Below are 27,303 nucleotides of genomic sequence, written 5' to 3' on the forward strand. Positions count from 1 at the left end.
CCTCTTGGGCAGGAGAAGCTAGGTCCCATGCCGCTGATAAACACTGAGCCTCGTACGGGTCCTCTTGGGCAGGAGAAGCTAGGTCCCATGCCGCTGATAAACACTGAGCCTCGTACGGGTCCTCTTGGGCAGGAGAAGCTAGGTCCCATGCCGCTGATAAACACTGAGCCTCGTACGGGTCCTCTTGGGCAGGAGAAGCTAGGTCCCATGCCGCTGATAAACACTGAGCCTCGTACGGGTCCTCTTGGGCAGGAGAAGCTAGGTCCCATGCCGCTGATAAACACTGAGCCTCGTACGGGTCCTCTTGGGCAGGAGAAGCTAGGTCCCATGCCGCTGATAAACACTGAGCCTCGTACGGGTCCTCTTGGGCAGGAGAAGCTAGGTCCCATGCCGCTGATAAACACTGAGCCTCGTACGGGTCCTCTTGGGCAGGAGAAGCTAGGTCCCATGCCGCTGATAAACACTGAGCCTCGTACGGGTCCTCTTGGGCAGGAGAGGCTAGGTCCCATGCCGCTGATAAACACTGAGCCTCGTACGGGTCCTCTTGGGCAGGAGAAGCTAGGTCCCATGCCGCTGATAAACACTGAGCCTCGTACGGGTCCTCTTGGGCAGGAGAAGCTAGGTCCCATGCCGCTGATAAACACTGAGCTTCGTACGGGTCCTCTCTGCAATGGATCTCGGTGTATGATTGTATAAATCCACCGTGTAGAAGTCAAACTGCAAATTGTTTGCCTCGCAGTGGAATTGGGGGCTCTGACCTGTGGGGATAAGAGGATCAGCATCTACCCAGATCTGAGTGCTGAACTGCTAAAACAGAGTGACCTATAATGAGGTGAGATCCCAGCCATGCAAGCTAAACCTGAGATGAGGCTTCATCCACAAGGCAAAACTCATCTTGATCTAATAGAATACAACACACACGTTTCCACTGGCAAGGAGACTCAAGACTTCTTCGATAAACACATCAAGCACAACACCTCAATCAGCCTGACTAACCGGTGTCTGTATGTTGCCTCGCTACTGTATATAGCTTCTCTACTGTATAGTCTCGCTACTGTATATAGCTTCTCTACTGTATGTAGCCTCGCTACTGTATATAGCCTCGCTACTGTATATAGCCTCGCTACTGTATATAGCCTCTCTACTGTATATAGCTTCTCTACTGTATAGTCTCGCTACTGTATGTAGCCTCGCTACTGTATGTAGCCTCTCTACTGTATATAGCCTCGCTACTGTATATAGCCTCGCTACTGTATGTAGCCTCGCTACTGTATATAGCCTCTCTACTGTATGTAGCCTCGCTACTGTATGTAGCCTCTCTACTGTATATAGCCTCGCTACTGTATATAGCCTCTCTACTGTATATAGCTTCTCTACTGTATAGCCTCGCTACTGTATGTAGCCTCGCTACTGTATATAGCCTCTGTACTGTATGTAGCCTCTCTACTGTATGTAGCCTCTCTACTGTATATATCCTCTCTACTGTATGTAGCCTCTCTACTGTATGTAGCCTCTCTACTGTATGTAGCCTCTCTACTGTATATAGCCTCGCTACTGTATATAGCCTCTCTACTGTATATAACCTCTCTACTGTATATAGCCTGTCATTTTACTGTTCTTTACCTACCTATTGTTCACCTAATACCTTTTTTTGCACTATTGGTTAGAGCCTGTAAGTAAGCATTTCACTGTGTATTCGGCGCACGTGACAAATAAACTTTGATTTGACTCACAAGGGGACGAGCCGACAGATATAGGCTAACCCCAATTTGACTGGCTCAATATTGAGGTATACTACCCACGAACAATCACGCAGCCTATGGCTGTAATGCTGCCCTCAGCATAAGACTATGATAAACACATCTCCTAAATGGGGTAAAAGGAACACTAATATTATTAACATCATTATCATCATCATTATTATTATCGTTATCATTGCTGAACATTGGACTTCATTATCATATTGCAGGACATTGATACAATGATGACTCCATGCCAATTAATGAACAATATATTAAAGGGAAATACCTAGTCAGTTATCCAACTGAATGTATTTAACTGAAATGTGCCTCTCCGAATTTAACCCAACCCCTCTGAATTAGAGAGGAGCGGGGGGCTGCCTTATTCGATATCCATGCCTTCAGCGCCCGGTGCAACAGTGGGTTAACTGACAGATTTTTGTCAGCTCAGGGATTCAATCCAGCAAACTTAAGGTTACTGGCCCAACGCTCCAATCATCAGGCTACCTGATGGCTATGGCCCAACGCTCTAATCATCAGGCTACCTGACGGCTATGGCCCAACGCTCTAATCATCAGGCTACCTGATGGCTATGGCCCAACGCTCTAATCATCAGGCTACCTGATGGCTATGGCCCAACGCTCTAATCATCAGGCTACCTGACGGCTATGGCCCAACGCTCTAATCATCAGGCTACCTGATGGCTATGGCCCAACGCTCTAATCATCAGGCTACCTGACGGCTATGGTCCAACGCTCTAATCATCAGGCTACCTGACGGCTATGGTCCAACGCTCTAATCATCAGGCTACCTGACGGCTATGGTCCAACGCTCTAATCATCAGGCTACCTGACGGCTATGGCCCAACGCTCTAATCATCAGGCTACCTGATGGCTATGGCCCAACGCTCTAATCATCAGGCTACCTGACGGCTATGGCCCAACGCTCTAATCATCAGGCTACCTGACGGCTATGGCCCAACGCTCTAATCATCAGCCTACCTGACGGCTATGGTCCAACGCTCTAATCATCAGGCTACCTGACGGCTATGGTCCAACGCTCTAATCATCAGGCTACCTGACGGCTATGGCCCAACGCTCTAATCATCAGCCTACCTGACGGCTATGGCCCAACGCTCTAATCATCAGGCTACCTGACGGCTATGGTCCAACGCTCTAATCATCAGGCTACCTGACGGCTATGGCCCAACGCTCTAATCATCAGGCTACCTGACGGCTATGGTCCAACGCTCTAATCATCAGGCTACCTGACGGCTATGGCCCAACGCTCTAATCATCAGGCTACCTGACGGCTATGGTCCAACGCTCTAATCATCAGGCTACCTGACGGCTATGGTCCAACGCTCTAATCATCAGGCTACCTGACGGCTATGGCCCAACGCTCTAATCATCAGGCTACCTGACGGCTATGGCCCAACGCTCTAATCATCAGCCTACCTGACGGCTATGGCCCAACGCTCTAATCATCAGGCTACCTGACGGCTATGGCCCAACGCTCTAATCATCAGGCTACCTGACGGCTATGGCCCAACGCTCTAATCATCAGGCTACCTGATGGCTATGGCCCAACGCTCTAATCATCAGGCTACCTAACGGCTATGGCCAGTCCCAAATGGGCTAAACTGTTGAAAAGTTCAGCCCCCGGATTTTTTAAATACAGAAATAAAAATCATAATTCAGCCTAAATCGAATCTCCCATTTCTCTCAAAAAAAATTTGAAAAAGCTTTTGAGCAGCAACTCACTGCCTCCCTAAAGACAAACAATGTTTACGAAATGCTTCAGTCTGTTTTTAGATCCCATCATAGCACTGAGACTGCACTCGTGAAGGTGGTAAATGAACTTTTAATGGTGTCAGACCGAGGCTCTGCATCTGTCCTCGTGCTCCTAGACCTTAGTGCTGCTTTTGATACCATCGATCACCACATTCTTTTGGAGAGATTGGAAACCCAAATTGGTCTACACAGACAAGTTCTGGCCTGGTTTAGATCTTATCTGTCAGAAAGATATCAGTTTGTCTCTGTGGATGGTTTGTCCTCTGACAAATCAACTATACGTTTTGCTGTTCCTCAAGGCTCCGTTCATTCGGAAACATAATGTTAACTTTCACTGCTATGCCGACGATACACAGCTATACATTTCGATGACACATGGTGAAGCCCCAAAATTGCCCTTCCTGGAAGCCTGTGTTTCAGACATAATGGATGGCGGCAAATGTTTTACTCTTAAACTCGGACAAAACAGAGATGCTAGTTCTAGGTCCCAAGAAACAAAGAGATCTTCTGTTGGATCTGACAGTTAATCCTGATGGTTGTACAGTCATCTAAAAAAAAACTGATGGACCTCGGCATTACTCTGGACCCTGACCTCTCTTTTGACTAACATATCAAGACTATTTCAAAGATAGCTTTTTTCCATCTTTGCAACATTGCAAAAATCATTAACTTTCTGTTCAGAAATTATGCACTTCTAGATTAGACTGCAATGCTCTACTTTCCGTCTACCCGGATAAAGCACTAAATAAACTTCAGTTAGTGCTAAACACTGCTGCTAGAATCTTGACTATAACCCAAAAATGTGATCATATTACTCCAGTGCTAGCCTCCCTACACTGGCTTCCTGTAAAGGGATTCTCTGCTTCTAACCCTATTACCGGGGCAGAGTCACTGACTTACTGGTGCTCTTCCATGCCATCCCTAGGAGGGGTGCGTCAATTGAGTGGGTTGAGTCACTGATGTGATCTTCCGGGTTTGTTCCCCCCGGTTTGTGGTTTGGTCTTACTCAGCCTTGCCTCAGAGTAGGTTTGTTGAAGATATCCCTCTGGTGGTATGGGGGTTATGGGCAAAGTGGGTGGGATTATATCCTGCCTCTTCGTCTGGGGGTCTAGTGTCTACTCAATGCTGCAATAGTTTGTGTCAGGGGCTAGGGCCAGTCTGTTATTCTGGGACCATGCCTCAGGACTACCTGGCCTGATGACTCCTCCTCGCTGTCTCCAGTCCTGCTGCTGCTCCAGTTTCAACTGTTCTGCCTGCGGCTATGGAACCCTGACCTGTTTACCAGACATGCTACCTGTCCCGGACCTGCTGTTTTTGACTCTCTCTCTCTCTACCGAACCTGCGGTCTCAAACTCTGAATCCTCGGCTATGAAAAAGCCAACTGACAATTACTCCTGAGGTGCTGACCTGTTGCACCCTCTATAATCACTGTCATTATTATTATTTGGCCCTGCTGGTCATCTATGAAAGTTTGAACATCTTGGCCATGTTCTGTTATAATCTCCACCCGGCACAGCCAGAAGGGAACTGGCCACACCTCAGAGCCTGGTTCCTCTCTAGGTTTCTTCCTAAGTTCCTGGCTTTCTAGGGAGTTTTTCCTAGTCACCTTGCTTCTACATCTGTATTGCTTGCTGTTTGGGGTTTTAGGCTGGGTTTCTGTACATTTGATTGAAATAGTCTGGGTAGCCATTTGATTAGCTGTTCAGGAGTCTTATGGCTTGGGGGTAGAAGCTGTTAGGTCTTTTGGATCTAGACTTGCCATGCGGTAGCAGAGAGAAGAGTCCATGACTCCCGAGTGACACAGCGGTCTAAGACACTGCATCTCAGTGCAAGAGACATCACTATTGTCCCTGGTTTGAATCCAGGCTGTATAACATCTGGCCGTGATTGGGATTTCCATAGGGTGATGCACAATTGGTCCCAGCGTCGTCCGGGTTTGGACGGGGTAGGCCGTCATTGCAAATAACAATTTGTTCTTAACTGACTTGCCTAGTTAAATAACGGTAAAATTTTAACAATTATTTGTATGTTTAGCTCACATAATATAAATGTCTGCATTAAGATGTCTGTAATATAATAAACATGTCAGAAACTAATGTAGACATGAACAAACTAGCTTCCATAATATTATTTATGACGGGGACAGAATGCCAAGATGGAGGCGCAGTGGCTTCAACACAGCACCCCCTATCAGTCATTGTGCATATGTAAATCATTGGTGAAAACAGTTGCCAATACAGTGAGCTATTGCGTTTCATAAGCGCTATGATGCTAGTGTAGACCATGGGGATATGTGAAACTTCCTTCTCAGTCTGAAGTGTCCCCACCTGCTTTTCGCATGTCGTCAACTGGTAAGACGCTTCAGGAGAGCAGTCACATGTGCAAGGCAGAGATCCAGAGATCCAGAGATCCAGAGCTCGCGCCAGGAATGGACCGAATCGGGAGGAAGTGGTACTCGCTAAGCAAGCAGCGGAATGTTCTTTACACTCAGTCATGCTGTGAAGCAAACCATCCAGTAATGTTGAAATCATGTATCCATATACAGTCCCTTCAGGAAGTTTTCAGACCCCTTCACTTTCATTTTGTTACAGAATTATCCTCATCAAACTACACACAATACACCATAATGACAAAGCATAAACCGGCTTTTAGAAAGTTTGTAAATGTATAAAAACAAATAATGAAATATCACATTTACATAAGTATTCAGACCCTTTCCTCAGTACTTTGTTGAAGCACCTTTGTCAGTGATTACAGCCTCAAGTCTTCTTGGGTATGACGCTACAAGCTTGGCACACCTGTATTTGGGGAGTTTCTCACATTCTTCTCTGCAGAACCTCTCAAGCTCTGTCAGGTTGGATGGGGAGCATTGCTGCACAGCTAGTTTCAGATCTCTCCAGAGATGTTAGATTGGGTTCAAGTCCAGGCTCTGGCTTAACCACTAAAGGACATTCAAAGACTTGTTCCAAAGCCACTCCTGCGTTGTCTTGGCTGTGTGCTTAGGGTTGTTGTTCTGTTGGAAGGTGAACCTTCACCCTAGTAGGAGGTCCTGAGTGCTCTGCAGCAGGTTTTCATCAAGGATCTCGCTGTACTTTGCTCCGTTCATCTTTCCCTCGATCTTGACTAGTCTCCCAGTCCCTGCTGCTGAAAAAGATCCCCACAGCATGATGCTGCCACCACCATGCTTCACCTTAGGGATGGTGACAGGTTTTCTCCAGACGTGACACTTGGCATTCAGGCCAAACAGTAGAGAAATTTGTTTTCAATGTCTGAGAGTCTTTAGGTGCCTTTTGGCCTGATTGGTGTTGTGCTGCAGAGATGGTTGTCCTTCTGGAAGATTCTCCCATCTCAACAAATGAACTCTGGAGCTGTCAGAGCGACCATCGCGTTCTTGGTCACCTCCCTGACCAAGGCCCTTCTCCCTCAATTGATCAGTTTGGCCGGGCGGCCAGCTCTAGGAGGAGTATTGGTGGTTCCAAACTTCTTCCATTTAAGAATGATGGAGGCCACTGATTTGTTCTCCTTAAATAAAAGTCATCTGATTTATTTATTTGATCAACCTTTTCACCAACAGCTCCTGATATCAGGGCATAAAAACCTAGTCTCCTGAATTAGCCCAGCTGGCGCAAATGTGCACTTGGCCCGAGCTCGTTTCTCTGGCTAAACTATCTGAACTATGCTAGTTTTCATCCTCATTCCCAAACTTCATAAATACTGCACCCTCAACTTCAAAACTAGTTATACAATATTGTAACTAAGAAATTTGATGTAAAGAAACTTGAAATGGTGTATTGTTTTGTTGGAATAGCCTGGTTCATCATATCTGTCATAAGATGATGTCATTGATACTTAACGCAGATCCAAGTTCAGTTTTGAGATCCAGTGGTATCATTGGCGTAGGGTTAGTTGGACGTTTCTGACTGGTCTTGGAACTAAGGGAACGGGTTGGCTCGATGGGAGATGTAGTGATTTTGCCAAGACAGCCAGATATGTACAGTCATCTACCCTTAACCTTCTTTCAACTGACTCTTGGTTGATTAAATCAGACTTTATTAACATAATGAGTAATCCAGGAATGTCACAAGTTTATTGACACGAGGGTCTACAGAGCTCCCCCTACTCCGCACCTGTCTACTAAAGGGGACATCGACAGATTCACCTTGTCAGCTTCGGGATTCGATCTCGCAACCTTTCAGTCATTGGCTCAACACTAACCGCTAGGCCAAATTATACCCTAACATTTATGGACACACACGTACTACCACAGACCCACACGTACTACCACAGACCCACACGCACTACCACAGACCCACACGCACTACCACAGACCCACACGCACTACCACAGACCCACACGCACTACCACAGACCCACACGCACTACCACAGACCCACACGTACTACCACAGACCCACACGTACTACCACAGAACAACACGTACTACCACAGACCCACACGCACTACCACAGACCCACACGCACTACCACAGACCCACACGCACTACCACAGACCCACACGTACTACCACAGACCCACACGTACTACCACAGACCCACACGTACTACCACAGACCCACACGTACTACCACAGACCAACACGTACTACCACAGACCCACACGTACTACCACAGACCCACACGTACTACCACAGACCCACACGTACTACCACAGACCCACACGTACTACCACAGACCCACACGCACTACCACAGACCCACACGCACTACCACAGACCCACACGTACTACCACAGACCCACACGTACTACCACAGACCCACACGTACTACCACAGACCCACACGCACTACCACAGACCCACACGTACTACCACAGACCCACACGTACTACCACAGACCCACACGTACTACCACAGACCCACACGTACTACCACAGACCCACACGCACTACCACAGACCCACACGTACTACCACATACCCACACGTACTACCACATACCCACACGCACTACCACAGACCCACACGTACTACCACAGACCCACACGTACTACCACAGACCCACACGTACTACCACAGAACGACACGTACTACCACAGACCCACACGTACTACCACAGACCCACACGTACTACCACAGACCCACACGCACTACCACAGACCCACACGTACTACCACAGACCCACACGTATCTTTACCCCTGCTACCTACATGTACAGTATCAGTCAAAAGTTTGGACACACTTAATCAAGGGTTTTAATTTATTTTCCCTATTTTCTACATTGCAGAATAATAGTGAAGACATCAAAACTATGAAATAACACATATGGAATCATGTTGGAACCAAACAAATCAATGTATTTTATGTTTGAGATTCTTCAAAGTAGCCACCCTTTGCCTTGATGACAGCTTTGCACACTCTTGGCATTCTCTCAACCAGCTTCATTATGCATTTTAATTAACAGGTGTGACTTCTTAAAAGTTAATTTGTGGAATTTCTTTCCTTCTTAATGCGTTTGAGCCAATCAGTTGTGTTGTGACGAGGTAGAAGAAGATATCCCTATTTGGTAAAAGACCAAGTCCATATTATGGCAACAAAAACAGCTATAATAAGCAAAGAGAAACAACAGTCCACCATTACTTTAAGACATGGAGGTCAGTCAAAACAGAACATTACAAGAACTCTCAAAGTTTCTTGAAGTGCAGTCGCAAATACCATGAAGCGCTATGATGAAACTGGCTCTCATGAAAACCGCCACAGGAAAGGAAGACCCAGAGTTACCTCTGTTGCAGTTGATAACTTACCAGCCTCAGAAACTGCAGCCCAAATAAATGCTTCAAAGTTCAAGTAAAACAAACATATCAACATCAACTGTTCAAAGAAGAAATCAGGCCTTCATGGTCAAATTGCTGCAAAGAAACCACTACTAAAGAACACCAATAACAAGAAGAGACTTTCTTGGGCCAGAAACACGAGCAGCGGACATTAGACAGGTGGAAATCTGTCCTTTGGTCTGATGAGTCCAAATGAGAGATTTTTGGTTCTACCGCCGTGTCTTTGTGAGACACAGAGTAGGTGAACGGATGATTTCCACATGTGTGGTTCCCACCGTGAAGCATGGAGGAGGTGGTGTGATGGTGTGTGGTTCCCACCGTGAAGCATGGAGGAGGAGGTGTGATGGTGCTTTGCTGGTGACACTGTCAGAGATTTATTTAGAATACAAGGCACACTTAACCAGCATGGCTACCACAGCATTCTGCAGAAATATACCATCCCATCTGGTTTGCGCTTAGTGGGACTATCACAGGACAATGGTGGTCCTTCTGTAGCTCAGTTGGTAGAGCATGGCGCTTGTAACGCCAGGGTAGTGGGTTCGACGGGACCACCCATATGTAGAATGTATGCACATATGACTGTAAGTCGCTTTGGATAAAAGCGTCTGCTAAATGGCATACATTATCATTACATTACAATGACCCACAACTCACTTCAGTCGGATGTTTTGATAGAATACATTTATCACAGCTAGCTAGTAATGTTAGCTAGCTAGCTACTTGCACAAGCATTTCATGTAATGATGTGATGTTATCTAGCTAGAAGAAACAAGTTTAGAACAGACATTTGATCAGCTAACAAGCTAGCTGAGAAGCTTACACAAAATAATTTGTTTTATGGCCATCTTATCTGGTTTGCGCTTTGTGGGACAATCATTTGCTTTTAAACAGGACAATGGCGCAACACACCTCAGGGCTATTTGATCAAGAAAGAGAGTGATGTAGTGCTGCATCAGATGACCTGGCCTCCACAATCACCCGACCTCAACTCATTTGAGATGGTTTGGGATAAGCTGGAGTGACGGAAATGCAGCCAACAAGTGCTCAGCATTTGTGGGAACTCCTTCAAGACTGTTGGAAAAGCATTCCAGGTAAAGCTGGTTGAGAGAATGCAGAAAGAGTGTGCAAAGCTGTCAAAGGCAAAGGGTGGCTTTTTTATTTAACTACAATGACGGCCTACTGGGGAACAGTGGCCTTGTTCAGGGTCAGAATGACATATTTTTACCTTGTCAGCTCGGGGATTCGATCCAGCAACCTTTCGGTTACTGGCCCAATGCTCTAACCACTAGGCTACATGTCTTCCCTTCCTTGAATAATCTCAAATCTCAAATATATTTAGATTTGTTTAACACTTTTCTGGTTACAACATGTCTCCATTTGTGTTATTTCATAGTTTTAATGTCTTAACTATTATTCTACAATGTAGAAAATAGTAAAAAATAAAGTAAAACCATTGAATGAGTAGGTGTCCAAACTTTGGACTGGTACTGTACATATCTACCTCAACATATCTTTACCCCTCCTACCTACATGTACGTATAGGCAGCAGGGGTATATCTAGAGTATTTCTCTCCGCTAATAGAGTCGTAATAAAGTTCACAAATTGTGATTAAAAAAAGATGTCTATTTTATTATTTGTATATTTTGTATTTATTTATCAGTGGTGCTGAAGCCCCCTCAGCCTTTGTATAAAGTGCTCTAGACAGAAGTACTACTATACTATGTGGGAGAGAGTGGCTGTGTACGCTAAACCATGATCTGGTCAGTCTGGTCAGTTTGGTCCGTCTGGTCAACCTGGTTCGTCTGGTCCTTCTGGTTCATCTGTCCGTCTGGTCAGTCAGTCAGGTCAGTCAGTCAGGTCAGTCAGTCAGTCAGTCAGGTCAGTCTGTCAGTCAGGTCAGTCTGTCGGTCAGGGTCAGTCAGGTCAGGTCAGGTCAGGTCAGGTCAGGTCAGTCAGTCAGTCAGGTCAGTCAGTCAGTCAGTCAGTCAGTCAGTCAGTCAGTCAGTCAGTCAGTCAGGTCAGGTCAGTCAGGTCTGTCAGTCAGGTCTGTCAGTCAGGTCAGTCAGTCAGTCAGTCAGTCAGGTCAGTCAGTCAGGTCTGTCAGTCAAGTCAGTCAGTCAAGTCAGTCAGTCTGTCAGTCAGGTCAGTCTGTCAGGTCTGTCAGTCAGGTCAGTCTGTCAGGTCTGTCAGTCAGGTCAGTCTGTCAGTCAGGTCAGTCAGTCAGGTCTGTCAGTCAGGTCAGTCAGTCAGTCAGGTCCGGGGTCTGGCTGCTGCTCTTCTGTTTCATCTGCAACTGTTGTCTGGTGGTCAGGACTGCAGACTGAAGAGTAGCCACCTCTGCTGACAACTCTACCACTACAGGGGAGAGGGGAGAGGAGGAACAAGGGAGAGGGGTGAGGAGGGAACAAGGGAGAGGGGTGAGGAGGGGACAAGGAAGAGGGGTGAGGAGGGGACAAGGGAGAGGGGTGAGGGGACAAGGGAGAGAGGGGAGAGGAGGGTGAGGAGGGGACAAGGGAGAGAGGGGAGAGGAAGGGTGAGGAGGGGACAAGGGAGAGGGGTGAGGAGGGGACAAGGGAGAGGGGTGAGGGGACAAGGGAGAGGGGTGAGGGGACAAGGGAGAGGGGTGAGGGGACAAGGGAGAGAGGGGAGAGGAGGGGTGAGGAGGGGACAAGGGAGAGGGGTGAGGAGGGGACAAGGGAGAGGGGTGAGGAGGGGACAAGGGAGAGGGGAGAGGAGGGGACAAGGGAGAGAGGGGAGAGGAGGGGACAAGGGAGAGAGGGGAGAGGAGGGGACAAGGGAGAGGGGTGAGGAGGGGACAAGGGAGAGGCGTGAGGAGGGGACAAGGGAGAGGGGTGAGGAGGGGAAAGGGAGAGGGGTGAGGAGGGGACAGGGAGAGGGGTGAGGAGGGGACAAGGGAGAGGGGTGAGGAGGGGACAGGGAGAGGGGTGAGGAGGGGACAAGGGAGAGGGGTGAGGAGGGGACAAGGGAGAGGGGAGGAGGGGAAAAGAGAGAGGGGTGAGGAGGGGACAAGGGAGAGGGGAGGAGGGGAAAGAGAGAGGGGAGGAGGGGACAGAGGGAGAGGGGGTCAAGGGAGAGGGGGGAAGAGGGTACAAGGGAGAGGGGGAGAAGGGTGGGAGAAAGGGGAAGGGAGAGGAGGAGGGGAGAAGGGAGGGGTTGGATGGGGGAGGAGGGTAGAAGGGAGGAGGTGGAAGGGGGGAGAAGAAGAGAAGGGAAAATGAATTTTTGAACTTGTTTCATCCAACCTACTAGACAGACCCTAACTTGTTTCATCCATCCTACTAGACAGACCCTAACTTGTTTCATCCATCCTACTAGACAGACCCTAACTTGTTTCATCCATCCTACTACAGACTAACTTGTTTCATCCATCCTACTACAGACTAACTTGTTTCATCCATCCTACTAGACAGACCCTAACTTGTTTCATCCATCCTACTAGACAGACCCTAACTTGTTTCATCCATCCTACTAGACAGACCCTAACTTGTTTCATCCATCCTACTAGACAGACCCTAACTTGTTTCATCCATCCTACTAGACAGACCCTAACTTGTTTCATCCATCCTACTAGACAGACCCTAACTTGTTTCATCCATCCTACTACAGACTAACTTGTTTCATCCATCCTACTACAGACTAACTTGTTCCATCCATCCTACTAGACAGACCCTAACTTGTTTCATCCATCCTACCAGACAGACCCTAACTTGTTTCATCCATCCTACTAGACAGACCCTAACTTGTTTCATCCATCCTACCAGACAGACCCTAACTTGTTCCATCCATCCTACTAGACAGACCCTAACTTGTTTCATCCATCCTTTCAGACAGCCTACCCTGTTTGAATGAGGCCTGGGCCTGTTTCAGGGTCTGAGGCACCAGGATTCCAAACCACTTCAGTGGGTCCTGCTGGGGGTTGGGTTCAGGTTTGGAGGAGGGAGCCGGCTCAGTCTCTGTCCACGGATGCTTGTTGTCACTCTGGTCGATCTCTGGAACCTCCTGCGTCTTCACTCTTCTCCTCACACCTGTAGATCCAACAAACATACAGTCAGATGAGGGGACTTCATTTTGTAACCTTTATTTAACCAGGAAAAGCCCTTTGAGACCCAGTCTCTTTTTAATAATTATTTAACCAGGTAAAGCTAGTTGAGAACAAGTTATCATTTACAACTGAGATCTGGCCAAGATAAAGCAAAGTGACACAAACAACAACACAGAGTTACACATAGAATAAACAAGTGTACAGTCAATAACACAATAGAAAAGAAAAGTCTATATACAGTGTGTGCAAATAGCGTGAGGTAGGCAATAAATAGGCCATAGTAGCGAAGTAATACAGATTAGCAAATTAACACTAGAGTGATAGATGAGCAGATGATGATGTGCAAGTAGAAATACTGGTGAGCAAAAGAGCAGAAAAGTAAATAAAAACAATATGGGGATGAGGTAGGTAGATTGGGTGTGCTATTTACAGATGGGCTATGTACAGCTGCAGCGATCGGATAGCTGATGTTTAAAGTTAGTGAGGGAAATATAATCATTGGCAGCAGAGAACTGGAAGCAAAGAGGAGTTGGTTTTGGGAATGATCAGTGAGATATACCTGCCCCAGTACGTGCTACGGGTGGGTGTTGTTATCGTGACCAGGGAGTTGAGATAAGGCGGAGCTTTACCTAGCATAGACTTGTAGATGACCTGGAGCCAGTGGGTCTGGCGACGAATATATAGCGAGGGCCAGCCGACAAGAGCATACAGTTCGCAGTGGTGGGTGGTATATGGGGCTTTGGTAACAAAATGGATGGCACTGTGATAGACTGCATCCAGTTTGCTGAGTAGAGTATTGGAAGCTACTTTGTAAATTACATCGCCCAATTCGAGGATCGGTAGGAGTGTCAGTTTTACGGGGTGTGTTTGGCGGCGTGAGTGAAGGATGCTTTGTTGCGAAATAGGAAGTCGATTCTAGATTTAATTTTGGAAGGAGAGTTTGCAGTCTAGCCAGACACCTAGGTATTTGTAGTTGTCCACATATTCTAAGTCAGAACCGTCCAGAGTAGTGATGCTAGTCGGGCGGGCGGGTAGCGAACGGTTGAAAATCATGCATTTGGTTTTACTAGTGTTTAAGAGCAGTCGGAGGCCACAGAAGGAGTGTTGTATGGCATTGACGTTTGTTTGGAGGTTAGTTAACACAGTGTCCAAGGAAGGTCCAGATGTATACAGAATGGTGTCGTTTGGAGGTTAGTTAACACAGTGTCCAAAGAAGGTCCAGATGTATACAGAATGGTGTCGTCTGGAGGTTAGATAACACAGTGTCCAAAGAAGGGCCAGATGTATACAGAATGGTGTCGTCTGGAGGTTAGTTAACACAGTGTCCAAAGAAGGGCCAGATGTATACAGAATGGTGTCGTCTGGAGGTTAGTTAACACAGTGTCCAAAGAAGGGCCAGATGTATACAGAATGGTGTCGTCTGGAGGTTAGTTAACACAGTGTCCAAGGAAGGTCCAGATGTATACAGAATGGTGTCATCTGGAGGTTAGTTAACACAGTGTCCAAGGAAGGTCCAGATGTATACAGAATGGTGTCGTCTGGAGGTTAGTTAACACAGTGTCCAAAGAAGAGCCAGATGTATACAGAATGGTGTCGTCTGGAGGTTAGTTAACACAGTGTCCAAAGAAGGGCCAGATGTATACAGAATGGTGTCGTCTGGAGGTTAGTTAACACAGTGTCCAAAGAAGGGCCAGATGTATACAGAATGGTGTCGTCTGGAGGTTAGTTAACACAGTGTCCAAAGAAGGTCCAGATGTATACAGAATGGTGTCGTCTGCGTAGAGGTGGATCAGGGAATCACCCGCAGCAAGAGCGACATCGTTGATATATACAGAGAAAATAGTCGGCCCGAGAATTGAACCCTGTGGAACCCCCATAGAACCTGCCAGAGGTCCGGACAACAGGCCATCCGATTTTACACACTGAACTACGTCTGAGAAGTAGTTGGTGAACCAGGCGAGGCAGTCATTTGAGAAACCAAGGCTATTGAGTCTACCGATAAGGATACGGTGATTGAGAGTCGAAAGCCTTGGCCAGTTTGATGAAGACGGCTGAACAGTACAGTCTTTTATCGATGGCGGTTCTGATATCGTTTAGGACCTTGAGCGTGGCTGAGGTGCACCCATGACCAGCTCGGAAACCAGATTGCACAGCAGAGAAGGTACGGTGGGATTCTAAATGGTCAGTGATCTGTTTATTAACTTGGCTTTCGAAGACCTTAGAAAGGCAGGGCAGGATGGATATAGGTTTATAACAGTTTGGGTCTAGACCGCGGAAGCATTCCAATCTTTAGGGATATCGGACAATACAAAAGAGAAGTTGAACAGACTAGTAATAGGGGTTGCAACAATGGCGGAAGATAATTTTAGAAAGAGAGGGTCTAGATTGTCTAGCCCGGCTGATTTGTACGGGTCCAGGTTTTGCAGCTCTTTCAGAACATCTGCTATCATGCTTATTTAAGATGGTGAGGAAATTACTTTTAAAGAATGACCAGGCATCCTCAACTGATGGAATCAGGTCAATATCCTTCCAGGATACCCGGGCCAGGTCGGTTAGAAAGGCCTGCTCGCAGAAGTGTTTTTTAGGGAGTGTTTGACAGTGATGAGGGGTGGTCGTTTGACTGCAGACCCATAGCGGATGCAGGCAATGAGGCAGTGATCGCTGAGAACCTGATTGAAAACAGCAGAGGTGTATTTGGAGGGCAAGTTGGTCAGGATGATATCTATGAGGGTGCCCATATTTACGGATTTAGGGTTGTACCTGGTGGGTTCCTTGATCATTTGTGTGAGGTTGAGGGCATCTAGCTTAGATTGTTGGATGGCCGGGGTGTTAAGCATATCCTAGTTTAGGTCACATGGCAGAACGAACTCTGAAGATAGATGGGGTGCAATCATTTCACATATGGTGTCCAGGGCACAGCTGGGAGCTGAGAGGAGTCAATAACAGGCGGCCAATAACAGGCAGCAACAGGGAAGAGACATTTCTGGAGAGATTCATTTTTAAATTTAGAAGTTCGAACTGTTTGGGCATAGACCTGGAAAGTATGACAGAAATTTGCAGGCTATCTCTGCAAATTTGGCAGTTCTGATGAGAGAGAGAGAGGCTTCTGATGTTAACATGCATGAAACCAAGGCTTTTTCAGTTACAGAAGTCAACAAATGAGAGTGCCTGGGGACACGCGGGACGGGCCTTTCAAGGGTGATCTGGCAAAGGCAGCAGCAACAATCAATACATTACATAATTAAAACATGCAACAACATGATCCAGCCTAAAAAAAGTATTTCCATTCCTCCGTAACAGAGTCTCCCATCAATATTTTACATGCATTCAGTGGCACTAACAAGTATCCATATGTTAACGAACCCAAGACACAACTCCAAATAATTCAATATAAACTGATTTCTCAGTGACATACTAAGTAATGCTACATTCAGAAAGTTTTCAGACCCCTCCATATTTTGTTATGTTACAGCTTTATTTGAAAAATGGATGAAATGTTGTATCCCCCTCAATCTATACACAATATCCCATAATATCACAAATATCACATTTACATAAGCATTCAGACCCTTTACTCAGTACTTTGTTGAAGCATCTTTGGCAACGATTACAGCCTTGAGTCTTCTTGGGTATGACGCTACATGCTCGGCACATCTCTATTTGGGGAATTTCTCCCATTCTTCTCTGCAGAACCTCTCAAGCTCTGTCAGGTTGGATAGGGAGCATTGCTGCACAGCTAGTCAGGATCGAGTGAAAGATGAATGGAGCAAAGTACTGTCACATTCGTCGTATGGAGGAGACATAGCGTAGCGTGATTAGAACACATACTTTTTAATGAAGACGAAGACAAACTATACAAAAACAACAAACCGAACGTGAAGCTATAAAATACTAGTGCAGACACAGGCAACTAGACATAGACAATAACCCACAAAATACCCAAAGAAGATGGCTGCCTAAATATGGTTCCCAATCAGAGACAACAACAAACACCTGGCTCTAATTGAGAACCAATATAGGCAACTATAGACATATATAAACACCTAGATGATAAACAACCCCATAAATCTACAAAACCCATAGACAGTACAAAAACACATACATCACCCATGTCACACCCTGACCTAACCAAAACAATAAAGAAAACAAAGAATACTCAGGTCAGGGCGTGACAAGTACAGATAGATTCTTGATGAAAACATGCTCCAGAGCGCCCCATCCAACCTGACGGAGCTTGAGAGGATCTGCAGAGAAGAATGGGAGAAACTCACCAAATACAGGTGTGCTAATAAGCCTGTAGCGTCATACCCAAGAAGACTGGCGGAGAGGATGGGTGACATTTACCAGGCTCCTAACAAACTGTGTTGTTTCATTGTTTGTAACTTATTTTTTAAAACTTGTTTTCTACATTATGTTGCAGCTACTATCACTTATGAACGAAAATAACTTCTGGACATCAGAACTGCAATTACTCACCTCAAACTGGAAGAAGCTTTTTCCTTTAACGAGTCCGACGAGAAGGATATACTGCTCTCCCGGGAACAGGCCCAAATCCCCGTCATTTGAGTGAAGAAAAGACAAAAAGGGGACGGAGGTCGGTCTGCCTTCAGAGAATTTGTAGGTGAGTAAACTCCCATTGCCATCTGTTCTATTGGCCAACGCGCAATCATTGGAAAATAAAATCGATGACCTATGATCAAGATTATCCTACCAATGGGACATTATAACGTGTAATATTATATTTCACTGAGATGTGGCTGAACGACGACATGGAAAATATAGAGCTGGCGGGATTTTCCATGCGCTGGCAGAACAGAGAAGCTATGTCTGGTAAGCTGAGGGGTGGAGGTGTGCGTAACAGCTAGTTAATAACAGCTAGTCAATAACAGCTAGTGCGCAATGTCTAATATTAAAGAAATCTTGAGGTATTGCTCGCCTCAGGTAGAGTACCTTATGATAAGCTGTAGACCACCCTAACTACTAAAAGAGTTCTCATCTATATTATTCGTAGCCGTCTATTTACCACCACAAACCAATGCTGGCACTTAAAACCGCACTCAGCCAACTCCATAAGGTCATAAGCAAAAAAGAAAATGCTCACCCAGAAGCGGCGCTCCTAGTGGCCGGGGACTTTAATGCAGGGAAACTTAAATCCATTTACCTCATTTCTACCAGCATGTCACATGTGCAACCAGAGGAAAAAAAACTCAAGACCACCTATAGTCAACACGCAGACACATATACAACTCTCCCTCGCCCTCCATTTGGCAAATCTGACCATAATTCTATCCTCCTGATTCCTGCTTATGAGCAAAAACTAAAGTAGGAAGTACCAGTGAATTACTGTTACTGTCATTTAATTATGCCTGTGCTTTCATCAATTGAAAGCCCTTCATCTATTTTATGAGAATTTGTAAGATTTCTTGTTTGCATAAAATAGACGCAGACCCGTCTTTAAATAATAGGTAATAGAATTTATTCTCGGAGCGCGCTCTCACTCAAACACATGCATTAGTTTATATACAGATCATGACGTCATTTCACTGCTTTAACAGAATCCCCTCCTCTCGACCGGGACAAAGTAAGGTGAAAAGTTCATTCTAACTTACTAACACACTCTCAGATAACTTTTGACCCCTCAACATTATCGATCACCACCGAACTGACAGGTTTAATTAACAGAAAACCTAGGAATGCACTCACTGCCTTATCTAAAAACCCCAGAGCTAAGTTTCAGTAGGGTCAACCATAGGCTAACGACCTTATGTGTTTACACAGTCCACAACCCATTTGTTTCTGCCTAGTTGGAATGGTGTTCATTAACTTATTACTCCTTGTCCGTGTCTCACAATCCCTTCTTATGAACTGATATTGTTAATCAGATATAATAAAACAGAGTATAAGTTTACTTACAGTTCCATTTAAAATTATTTGTTCAATCATATTAATCATAATTTCCTAACAATCACTAAATACGGAAATGGTCAGATGCCACGGATGCTACGCTACAGGACTGTTTTGCTAGCACAGACTGGACTATGTTCTGGGATTCATCCAATGACATTGAGGAGTATACCACCTCAGTCATCAGCTTCATCAATAAGTGCATTGACGACGTAGTCCCCACAGTGATCGTACGTACATATCCCAACCAGAAGCCATAGATTACAGGCAACATCCGCTTCGAGTTAAAGGCTAGAGCTGCCGCTTTCAAGGAGCGGGACACTAATCCGGACGCTTATAAGAAATCCCACTATGCCCTCAAACAAGAAAAGCATCAAAACAGGATTAAGATTGAATCCTACTACAACGGCTCTGACGCTCGTCGGATGTGGCAGGGCTTGAAAACTATTAGACGACAAAGGGAAGCACAGCCGCGAGCTGCCTAGTGACCCGAGCCTACCAGATGAGCTAAATGCCCTTTATGCTCGCTTCGAGGCAAGCAACACTGAAGCATGCACGAGAGCACCAGCTGTTCTGGACGACTGTGTGATAACGCTCTCGGTAGCCAACAAAATTCAAAAAGCCGCGGGGCCAGATGGATTACCAGGACGTGTACTCAAAGCATGCGCGGAGCCACTGCCAAGTGTCTTCACTGACATTTTCATCCTCTCCCTGACTGAGTCTGTAATACCTACATTTCAAGCATGTGAGCAAGACAAAGGAACTGATCGTGGACTACAGGTAAAGGCGGTGCCGAACAGGCCCCCATTAACATCGACGGGGCTGTAGTGGAGCGGGTCGAGAGTTTCAAGTTCATAGGTGTCCACATCACCAACAAACTATCATGGTCCAAACACACCAAGACAGTCGTGAAGAGGGCACAACAACACCCTTTCCCCCTCTGGTGACTGAAAAGATTTGGTATGGGTCCCCAGATCCTCAAAAAGTTCTACAGCTGCACCATCGAGATCATGCTGACTGGTTGCATCACCGCCTGATATGGCAACTGCTCGGCATCTGACCGTAAGGCGCTGCAGAGGGTAGTGCGAATGGCCCAGCTTGGGCCAAGCTTCCTGCCATCCAGGACCTCTATAATAGGCAGTGTCAGAAGAAAGACACAAAAAATTGTCAGAGACTCCAGTCACCCAAGTTATAGACTGTTTTCTCTGCTACCGCACGGCAAGAGGTACCAGAGAGCCAAGTCTAGGACCAAAGGCTCATTAACAGCTTCTACCCCCAAGCCATAAGACTGCTGAAGAATTAATCAAATGGCCACCGGACTATTTACATTGACACCCCCCCTCCATTGGTTTTGTACACTGCTGCTACTCGCTGTTAATTATCTATGGATAGTCACTTCCCCCCTACCTACATGTACACTGCTGCTACTCTCTGTTTAGTATCTATGCATAGTCACTTCACCCCTACCTACATGTACACTGCTGCTACTCGCTGTTTATTATCTATGGATAGTCACTTCACCCCTACCTACATGTACACTGCTGCTACTCGCTGTTTATTATCTATGGATAGTCACTTCACCCCTACCTACATGTACACTGCTGCTACTCGCTGTTTATTATCTATGCATAGTCACTTCACCCCTACCTACATGTACACTACTGCTACTCGCTGTTTATTATCTATGGATAGTCACTTCACCCCTACCTACATGTACACTACTGCTACTCGCTGTTTATTATCTATGGATAGTCACTTCACCCCTACCTACATGTAAATATTACCTCAACTAACCTGCACCCCCCCCCACACATTGACTTGGTACCGGTACCCCCTGTATATAGCCTCGTTATTGTTATTTTATTGTGTTAATAATAATGTTTTACTTTATTTTAATAATGTTTTACTTTATTTAATTTGGTTAATATTTTCTTAACCAACAGTGCAGTTCAAGAAAAGTTAAGGGCTTGTAAGTAAGCATTTCACGGTAAGAGCTACACTTGTTGTATTCGGCGCATGTGACAAATAAAATTTGATTTGCCTTGAGGCTGTAATCGCTGCCAAAGGTGCTTCAACAAAGCACTGAGTAAAGGGTCTGTTGGAAGTTCTGAATTCTTTCCGAATGCACTAATAGTGACAGTATATCTAGCTGGTCTGTCATAGTATAATAGAGACAGTAGATCTAGCTGGTCTGTCATAGTATAATAGTGACAGTATATCTAGCTGGTCTGTCATAGTATAATAGAGACAGTAGATCTAGCTGGTCTGTCATAGTATAATAGAGATAGTAGATCTAGCTGGTCTGTCATAGTATAATAGTGACAGTATATCTAGCTGGTCTGTCATAGTATAATAGTGACAGTATATCTAGCTGGTCTGTCATAGTATAATAGTGACAGTATAAGCTGGTCTGTAGTAGTGACAGTATATCTAGCTGGTCTGTCATAGTATAATAGTGACAGTATATCTAGCTGGTCTGTCATAGTATAATAGTGACATTATATCTAGCTGGTCTGTCATAGTATAATAGTGACAGTATATCTAGCTGGTCTGTCATAGTATAATAGAGACAGTATATCTAGCTGGTCTGTCATAGTATAATAGAGACAGTAGATATATACAGTACTATTGACCTATCCCTTTTAAAGGCCTGTAGTTGGCATATGGAGAAGACACAGCCTACACTAGTCAGTGGTGCTCCATTACCCTCCTTGTCTTTAGGTCCAATGTCCTCCACCTGTCTCTCTTCAGGAGACTTCAGCGTCCTTCTCTTTGTCTGGAACTCGGCCTCACCACTCTCCAGAGTCCTACGACACACTGACATCATTATTATCCCAGATATACCCTCTAACACACATTACACAGAGTTGATAAACAGACATGCCTTGGAAGTTTGAGTCCATTGAATGGTGAGAACTGACAGCCTAAATAAAGTTGTATGGAATCGATGTCGCTAAGTTATAGTCAGGGATGCAAACTGGTGAGGGCCCAAAAAGGTGACACTTTTGTTTCACAATGCGAAAAATCCCTGCTAGGGGTTAATGCAGGTTTCAACTAATAAAACAACAAATAATATTTATTTATTTATTTCACCTTTATTTAACCAGGTAGGCTAGTTGAGAACAAGTTCTCATTTGCAACTGCGACCTGGCCAAGATAAAGTGTAGCAATTCGACACATACAACAACACAAAGTTACACATGGAATAAACAAAACATAGTCAATAATACAGTAGAACAAAATAAAACAAAAAGTCTATATACAGTGAGTGCAAATGGTAGGTTAAGGAAATAAATAGGCCAGGTGGCGAAGTAATTACAATATAGCAATTAAACACTGGAATGGTAGATGTGCAGAAGATGAATGTGCAAGTAGAGATACTGGGGTGCAAAGGAGCAAAGTAAATAAATAAATAGATACCAGTATGGGGACGAGGTAGGTAGATAGATGGGCTGTTTACAGATGGGCTATGTACAGGTGCAGTGATCTGTAAGCTGCTCTGACAGCTGGTGCTTAAAGCTAGTGAGGGAGATGTGAGTCTCCAGCTTCAGAGATTTTTGCAATATGATCTACATGATCAGTCTCTGTGTGTAAAATAAAAAGTGTTTAGTGTGAACCGAACTCACAGCTAAAAACTGTAAAGAAAACAATCCAATGTTATTTGTTGACTAAACTTGACTGCAAATGACACAAGTCTTGAGAAAAAAACAATACACTAATATTGCAGTTACCATGACAGCCTTTATAATAGAACGCTTGTTACCATGACAGCCTTTATAATAGAACGCTTGTTACCATGACAGCCTTTATAATAGAACGCTTGTGACCATGACAGCCTTTATAATAGAACGCTTGTTACCATGACAGCCTTTATAATAGAACGCTTGTTACCATGACAGCCTTTATAATAGAACGCTTGTGACCATGACAGCCTTTATAATAGAACGCTTGTTACCATGACAGCCTTTATAATAGAACACTTGTGACCATGACAGCCTTTATAATAGAACGCTTGTGACCATGACAGCCTTTATAATAGAACGCTTGTGACCATGACAGCCTTTATAATAGAACGCTTGTTACCATGACAGCCAGCCTTTATAATAGAACGCTTGTTACCATGACAGCCTTTATAATTGTTACCATGACAGCCTTTATAATAGAACGCTTGTTACCATGACAGCCTTTATAATAGAACGCTTGTGACCATGACAGCCTTTATAATAGAACGCTTGTTACCATGACAGCCTTTATAATAGAACGCTTGTTACCATGACAGCCTTTATAATAGAACGCTTGTTACCATGACAGCCTTTATAATAGAACGCTTGTTACCATGACAGCCTTTATAATAGAACGCTTGTTACCATGACAGCCTTTATAATAGAACGCTTGTTACCATGACAGCCTTTATAATAGAACGCTTGTTACCATGACAGCCTTTATAATAGAATGCTTGTGACCATGACAGCCTTTATAATAGAACGCTTGTTACCATGACAGCCTTTATAATAGAACGCTTGTTACCATGACAGCCTTTATAATAGAACGCTTGTTACCTTTATGACAGCCTTGTTTTATAACGCTTGTGACCATGACAGCCTTGTGACCATGACAGCCTTTATAATAGAACGCTTGTTACCATGACAGCCTTTATAATAGAACGCTTGTGACCACACACACATCTAAATATTGAAAATAGGAAGAAAACATCTTAAAGTAGAAATAGATTGAAACAAACAGGCATTCTATTTTTGCTCTATTATATAGTGGCCACTATAGGAGACATTGATCAAGTGCACAAGGCTTCATGTGTGGAAAAATAACGTTAACTGAGTAAAACATTGAATAATCATTCCTCACTCACACGTGTTACTGTCAAATTCAATACAACAAAAGCAATACCTTTCGGCTACACTACACATTATTACATTGTACATTTTCTACCTGTGGACATCTACAATGTGCCAGCAGAGCATGATACTCTTTGTTGGCATAATTGATCTTAATCCCATTGAGGTCCCAGACGTGCTCAATGGGATTGAGATCCGGGCTCTTCGCTGGCCATGGCAGAACACTGACATTCCTGTCTTGCAGGAAATCACACACAGAATGAGCAGTATGGCTGGTGGCATTGTCATGCTGGAGGGTCATGTCAGGATGAGCCTGGTCCAGCGATGGTGGGTTTGTGTGCCCATAGTTGACGTTGTTGCCGGTGATGTCTGGTGAGGACCTGCCTTACAACATGCCTACAAGCCCTCAGTTCAGCCTCTCTCAGCCTACTGTGGAAAGTCTGAGCACTGATGGAAGGTTTGTGCGTTCCTGGTGTAACTCGGGCAGTTGTTGTTGCCATCCTGTACCTGTCCCGCAGGTGTGATGTTCGGATGTACCGATCCTGTGCAGGTGGTGTTACATGTGGTCTGCCACTGCGAGGATGATCAGCTGTCCGTCCTGTTTCCCTGTAGCGCTGTCTTAGGCGTCTCACAGTACTGACATTACAATGTATTGCTTTTGCCATATCTGCAGTCCTCATGCCTCCTTGCAGCATGCCTAAGGCACGTTCACGCAGATGAGCAGGGACCCTGGGCATCTTTCTTTTGGTGTTTTTCAGAGTCAGTAGACAGGACTCTTTAGTGTCCTAAGTGTTCATAACTGTGACCTTAATTGCCTACCGTCTGTAAGCTGTTAGTGTCTTAATGACCGTTCCACAGGTGCATATTCATGAACTGTTTATGGTTCATTGAACAAGCATGGGAAACAGTGTTTAAACCCTTTACAATGAAGATCTGTGAAGTTATTTGGATTTCTACAAATTATCTTTGAAAGACAGGGTCCTGAAAAAGGGACGTTCCTTTTTTTGCTGAGTTTAGTTAACATTTCACACTGATTAAACAACTAACCGTTAATACTTGAGGAACGGCAAGGAATCGTATAACAGTTAATACTATAGCGAATTGGGTAGGTTACTAACGTTAGCTCATCTGATGTTGTAACGTTAGCTAGCTAGCTGTCTGACTTTATTAGCAGCCAGCTAATTTTCACATCATAAACTAAATGATTCGATCAGCTAAGTTGGCTAATGTTGCTCAACATTACTCTTGTTAGCTGACAGAGAATTGGATCCAGCAACTATAGCAAGATACTAAACAATGCTAACAATACTTTCCACACCTCAAACTTTCCAAATGGAGTTTGTTTCATCACCTTCTCACCCGGTTCGTGATCTGGCTTCTCACCTACCTCTTTGTTATCGTTCAGTGACATGCTGCTGTAACAGGCAAACTGCCTTTGCAAACTGCTGCTGTCTTTCCAGAGCACTGAGTCTGTAACTAGCAAATTGGTTCTCTTCTCTCTTCAGTCGAGTGCTGCATTCTGTTATGTGAATAACTGGCTGAGCCTTGGATAAAGCAGCCAGTATATTGGCTGAGCCTTGGATACAGCAGCCGGTATATTGGCTGAGCCTTGGATACAGCAGCTGGTATATTTGCTGAGCCTTGGATACAGCAGCCAGTATATTGGCTGAGCCTTGGATACAGCAGCCGGTATATTGGCTGAGCCTTGGATACAGCAGCCGGTATATTGGCTGAGCCTTGGATACAGCAGCCGGTATATTGGCTGAGCCTTGGATAAAGCAGCCAGTATATTGGCTGAGCCTTGGATACAGCAGAGTATTGCTCCAAACGCAGCCAGTAGTGATCCAAATTCCACCCCCAAACGTTTCTCATCGGACCCAAACAGCGAATTTCGCTGAAAGGTGACTAGTTTGCATCCCTGGTTATAGATGGTTTATAAGGTTAATACAGTCTTTGGCTAAGCGCATCTCCTTCGTACCTGGTGTGCACTCGGACCAGAGGTTCCATCTCACTCCCATACTGCAGAGCAGACACCTGCTTGTTGCCCATCGAATACCTCGCTTTGGACATGGAGAACCATCCCTGTAACACACACACACACACACACACACACACACACACACACACACACACACACACACACACACACACACACACACACACACACACACACACACACACACACACACACACACACACACACACACACACACACACAAAGCCATAATAAAAAGCCTCTGATCAAGACATCAAAGACAGTCTAGCCCTTGATACATCATGTAATTTCCATCCTATACCTGTTCTATTAGAGAGTTGAGTCTCTCTCGTTTCTCCTCCAGCAGCTCCAGTTGGTCCATAAAGACAAGCAGCTTTTGATCCAACAAGACACACTCTTCTTTCTCTGACAGACCCATCTCTCTCTGTCTCTCTCTCGCTCTCTCCTACCGTCTCACAGTTCGACGAGCAGAGATCCCGGTGACTATCCCAACTTAGATCTGGATAAAACACGATTAATTTGTTGTTTCTTTTCGTTTGTATCACGGTTTGTTTGAAAGAGACAGTCAAAGAGCGATTGTTTACGAGGCTTCAAATGCCACTTCCGTCTTCTGGTCATGTGAGGGGATCGCTCCACAAATGATGACGTCACGTCTGTACGGCATTGAATAAACCTTCAAAATAAAAGCCCGCATTTCAAAACATTGCAATGTGGATAACCCATTCAAAATGTTAAATATATATACATATATATTTGTAACCTTTATTTATTTATTTTGTCGAAACATCTCAAGGATGATCAATGGAAACAGGATGCACCTGAGCTCAATTTCGAGTCTCATCGCAAAGGGTCTGGATACTTTTGTAAATTATTATAATATTTTAATTGAACCTTTATTTAACAAGGCAAGTCAGTTAAAAACACATTCTTATTTCCAATGACGTCCTACACAGGCCAAACTCGGACGACACTGGGCCAATTGTGCGCTGCCCTAACGGACTCCCAATCACGGCCGGTTGTGATACAGCCTGAATATGAGACAGATTTTCTGATGAGTTGGGGCCTCCCTTTCTTCACCAACGTTGTGGAGCCGAAAACATATAATATTTGTTTTAATTATTTAAACCCATACTTTAACAATCGTTAATCAAATACAACCACCAACAGTTTGC

General features: G+C 44.9%; 1 protein-coding gene across 1 annotated transcript; it reads right to left on the bottom strand.

Annotated features, from left to right (window-relative positions):
- Positions 1 to 11,443: 11,443 nt before the first annotated feature.
- On the bottom strand, positions 11,444 to 26,822 carry ccdc115 (coiled-coil domain containing 115). Its single transcript, XM_046364723.1, has 5 exons — positions 26,433 to 26,822; positions 26,114 to 26,217; positions 21,989 to 22,089; positions 13,173 to 13,361; positions 11,444 to 11,670 (listed from the first exon to the last, which is right to left on the bottom strand). Exons 1-5 carry the CDS (start codon positions 26,547 to 26,549, stop codon positions 11,558 to 11,560), a joined length of 624 nt encoding a protein of 207 aa, XP_046220679.1. The 5' UTR covers positions 26,550 to 26,822; the 3' UTR covers positions 11,444 to 11,557.
- Between the last annotated feature and the right edge of the window lie 481 nt (positions 26,823 to 27,303).

This window comes from Oncorhynchus gorbuscha, linkage group LG10 (genome assembly GCF_021184085.1).
Source record: "Oncorhynchus gorbuscha isolate QuinsamMale2020 ecotype Even-year linkage group LG10, OgorEven_v1.0, whole genome shotgun sequence".
Lineage (NCBI taxonomy): Eukaryota > Metazoa > Chordata > Actinopteri > Salmoniformes > Salmonidae > Oncorhynchus > Oncorhynchus gorbuscha.

Bases quoted from the DNA above. Each gene is read 5' to 3' on its own strand.
- ccdc115 (XM_046364723.1), bottom strand. From the start codon at position 26,549: ATGGGTCTGTCAGAGAAAGAAGAGTGTGTCTTGTTGGATCAAAAGCTG. The intron at 13,362-21,988 runs GTAATGGAGCAC...TTGGATCTACAG, and splicing joins TGGACCTAAAGACAAGGAGG to GTGTGAGGAGAAGAGTGAAG. The intron at 11,671-13,172 runs GTAGGCTGTCTG...TCTCCCCTGTAG, and splicing joins CCAGGCCTCATTCAAACAGG to TGGTAGAGTTGTCAGCAGAG.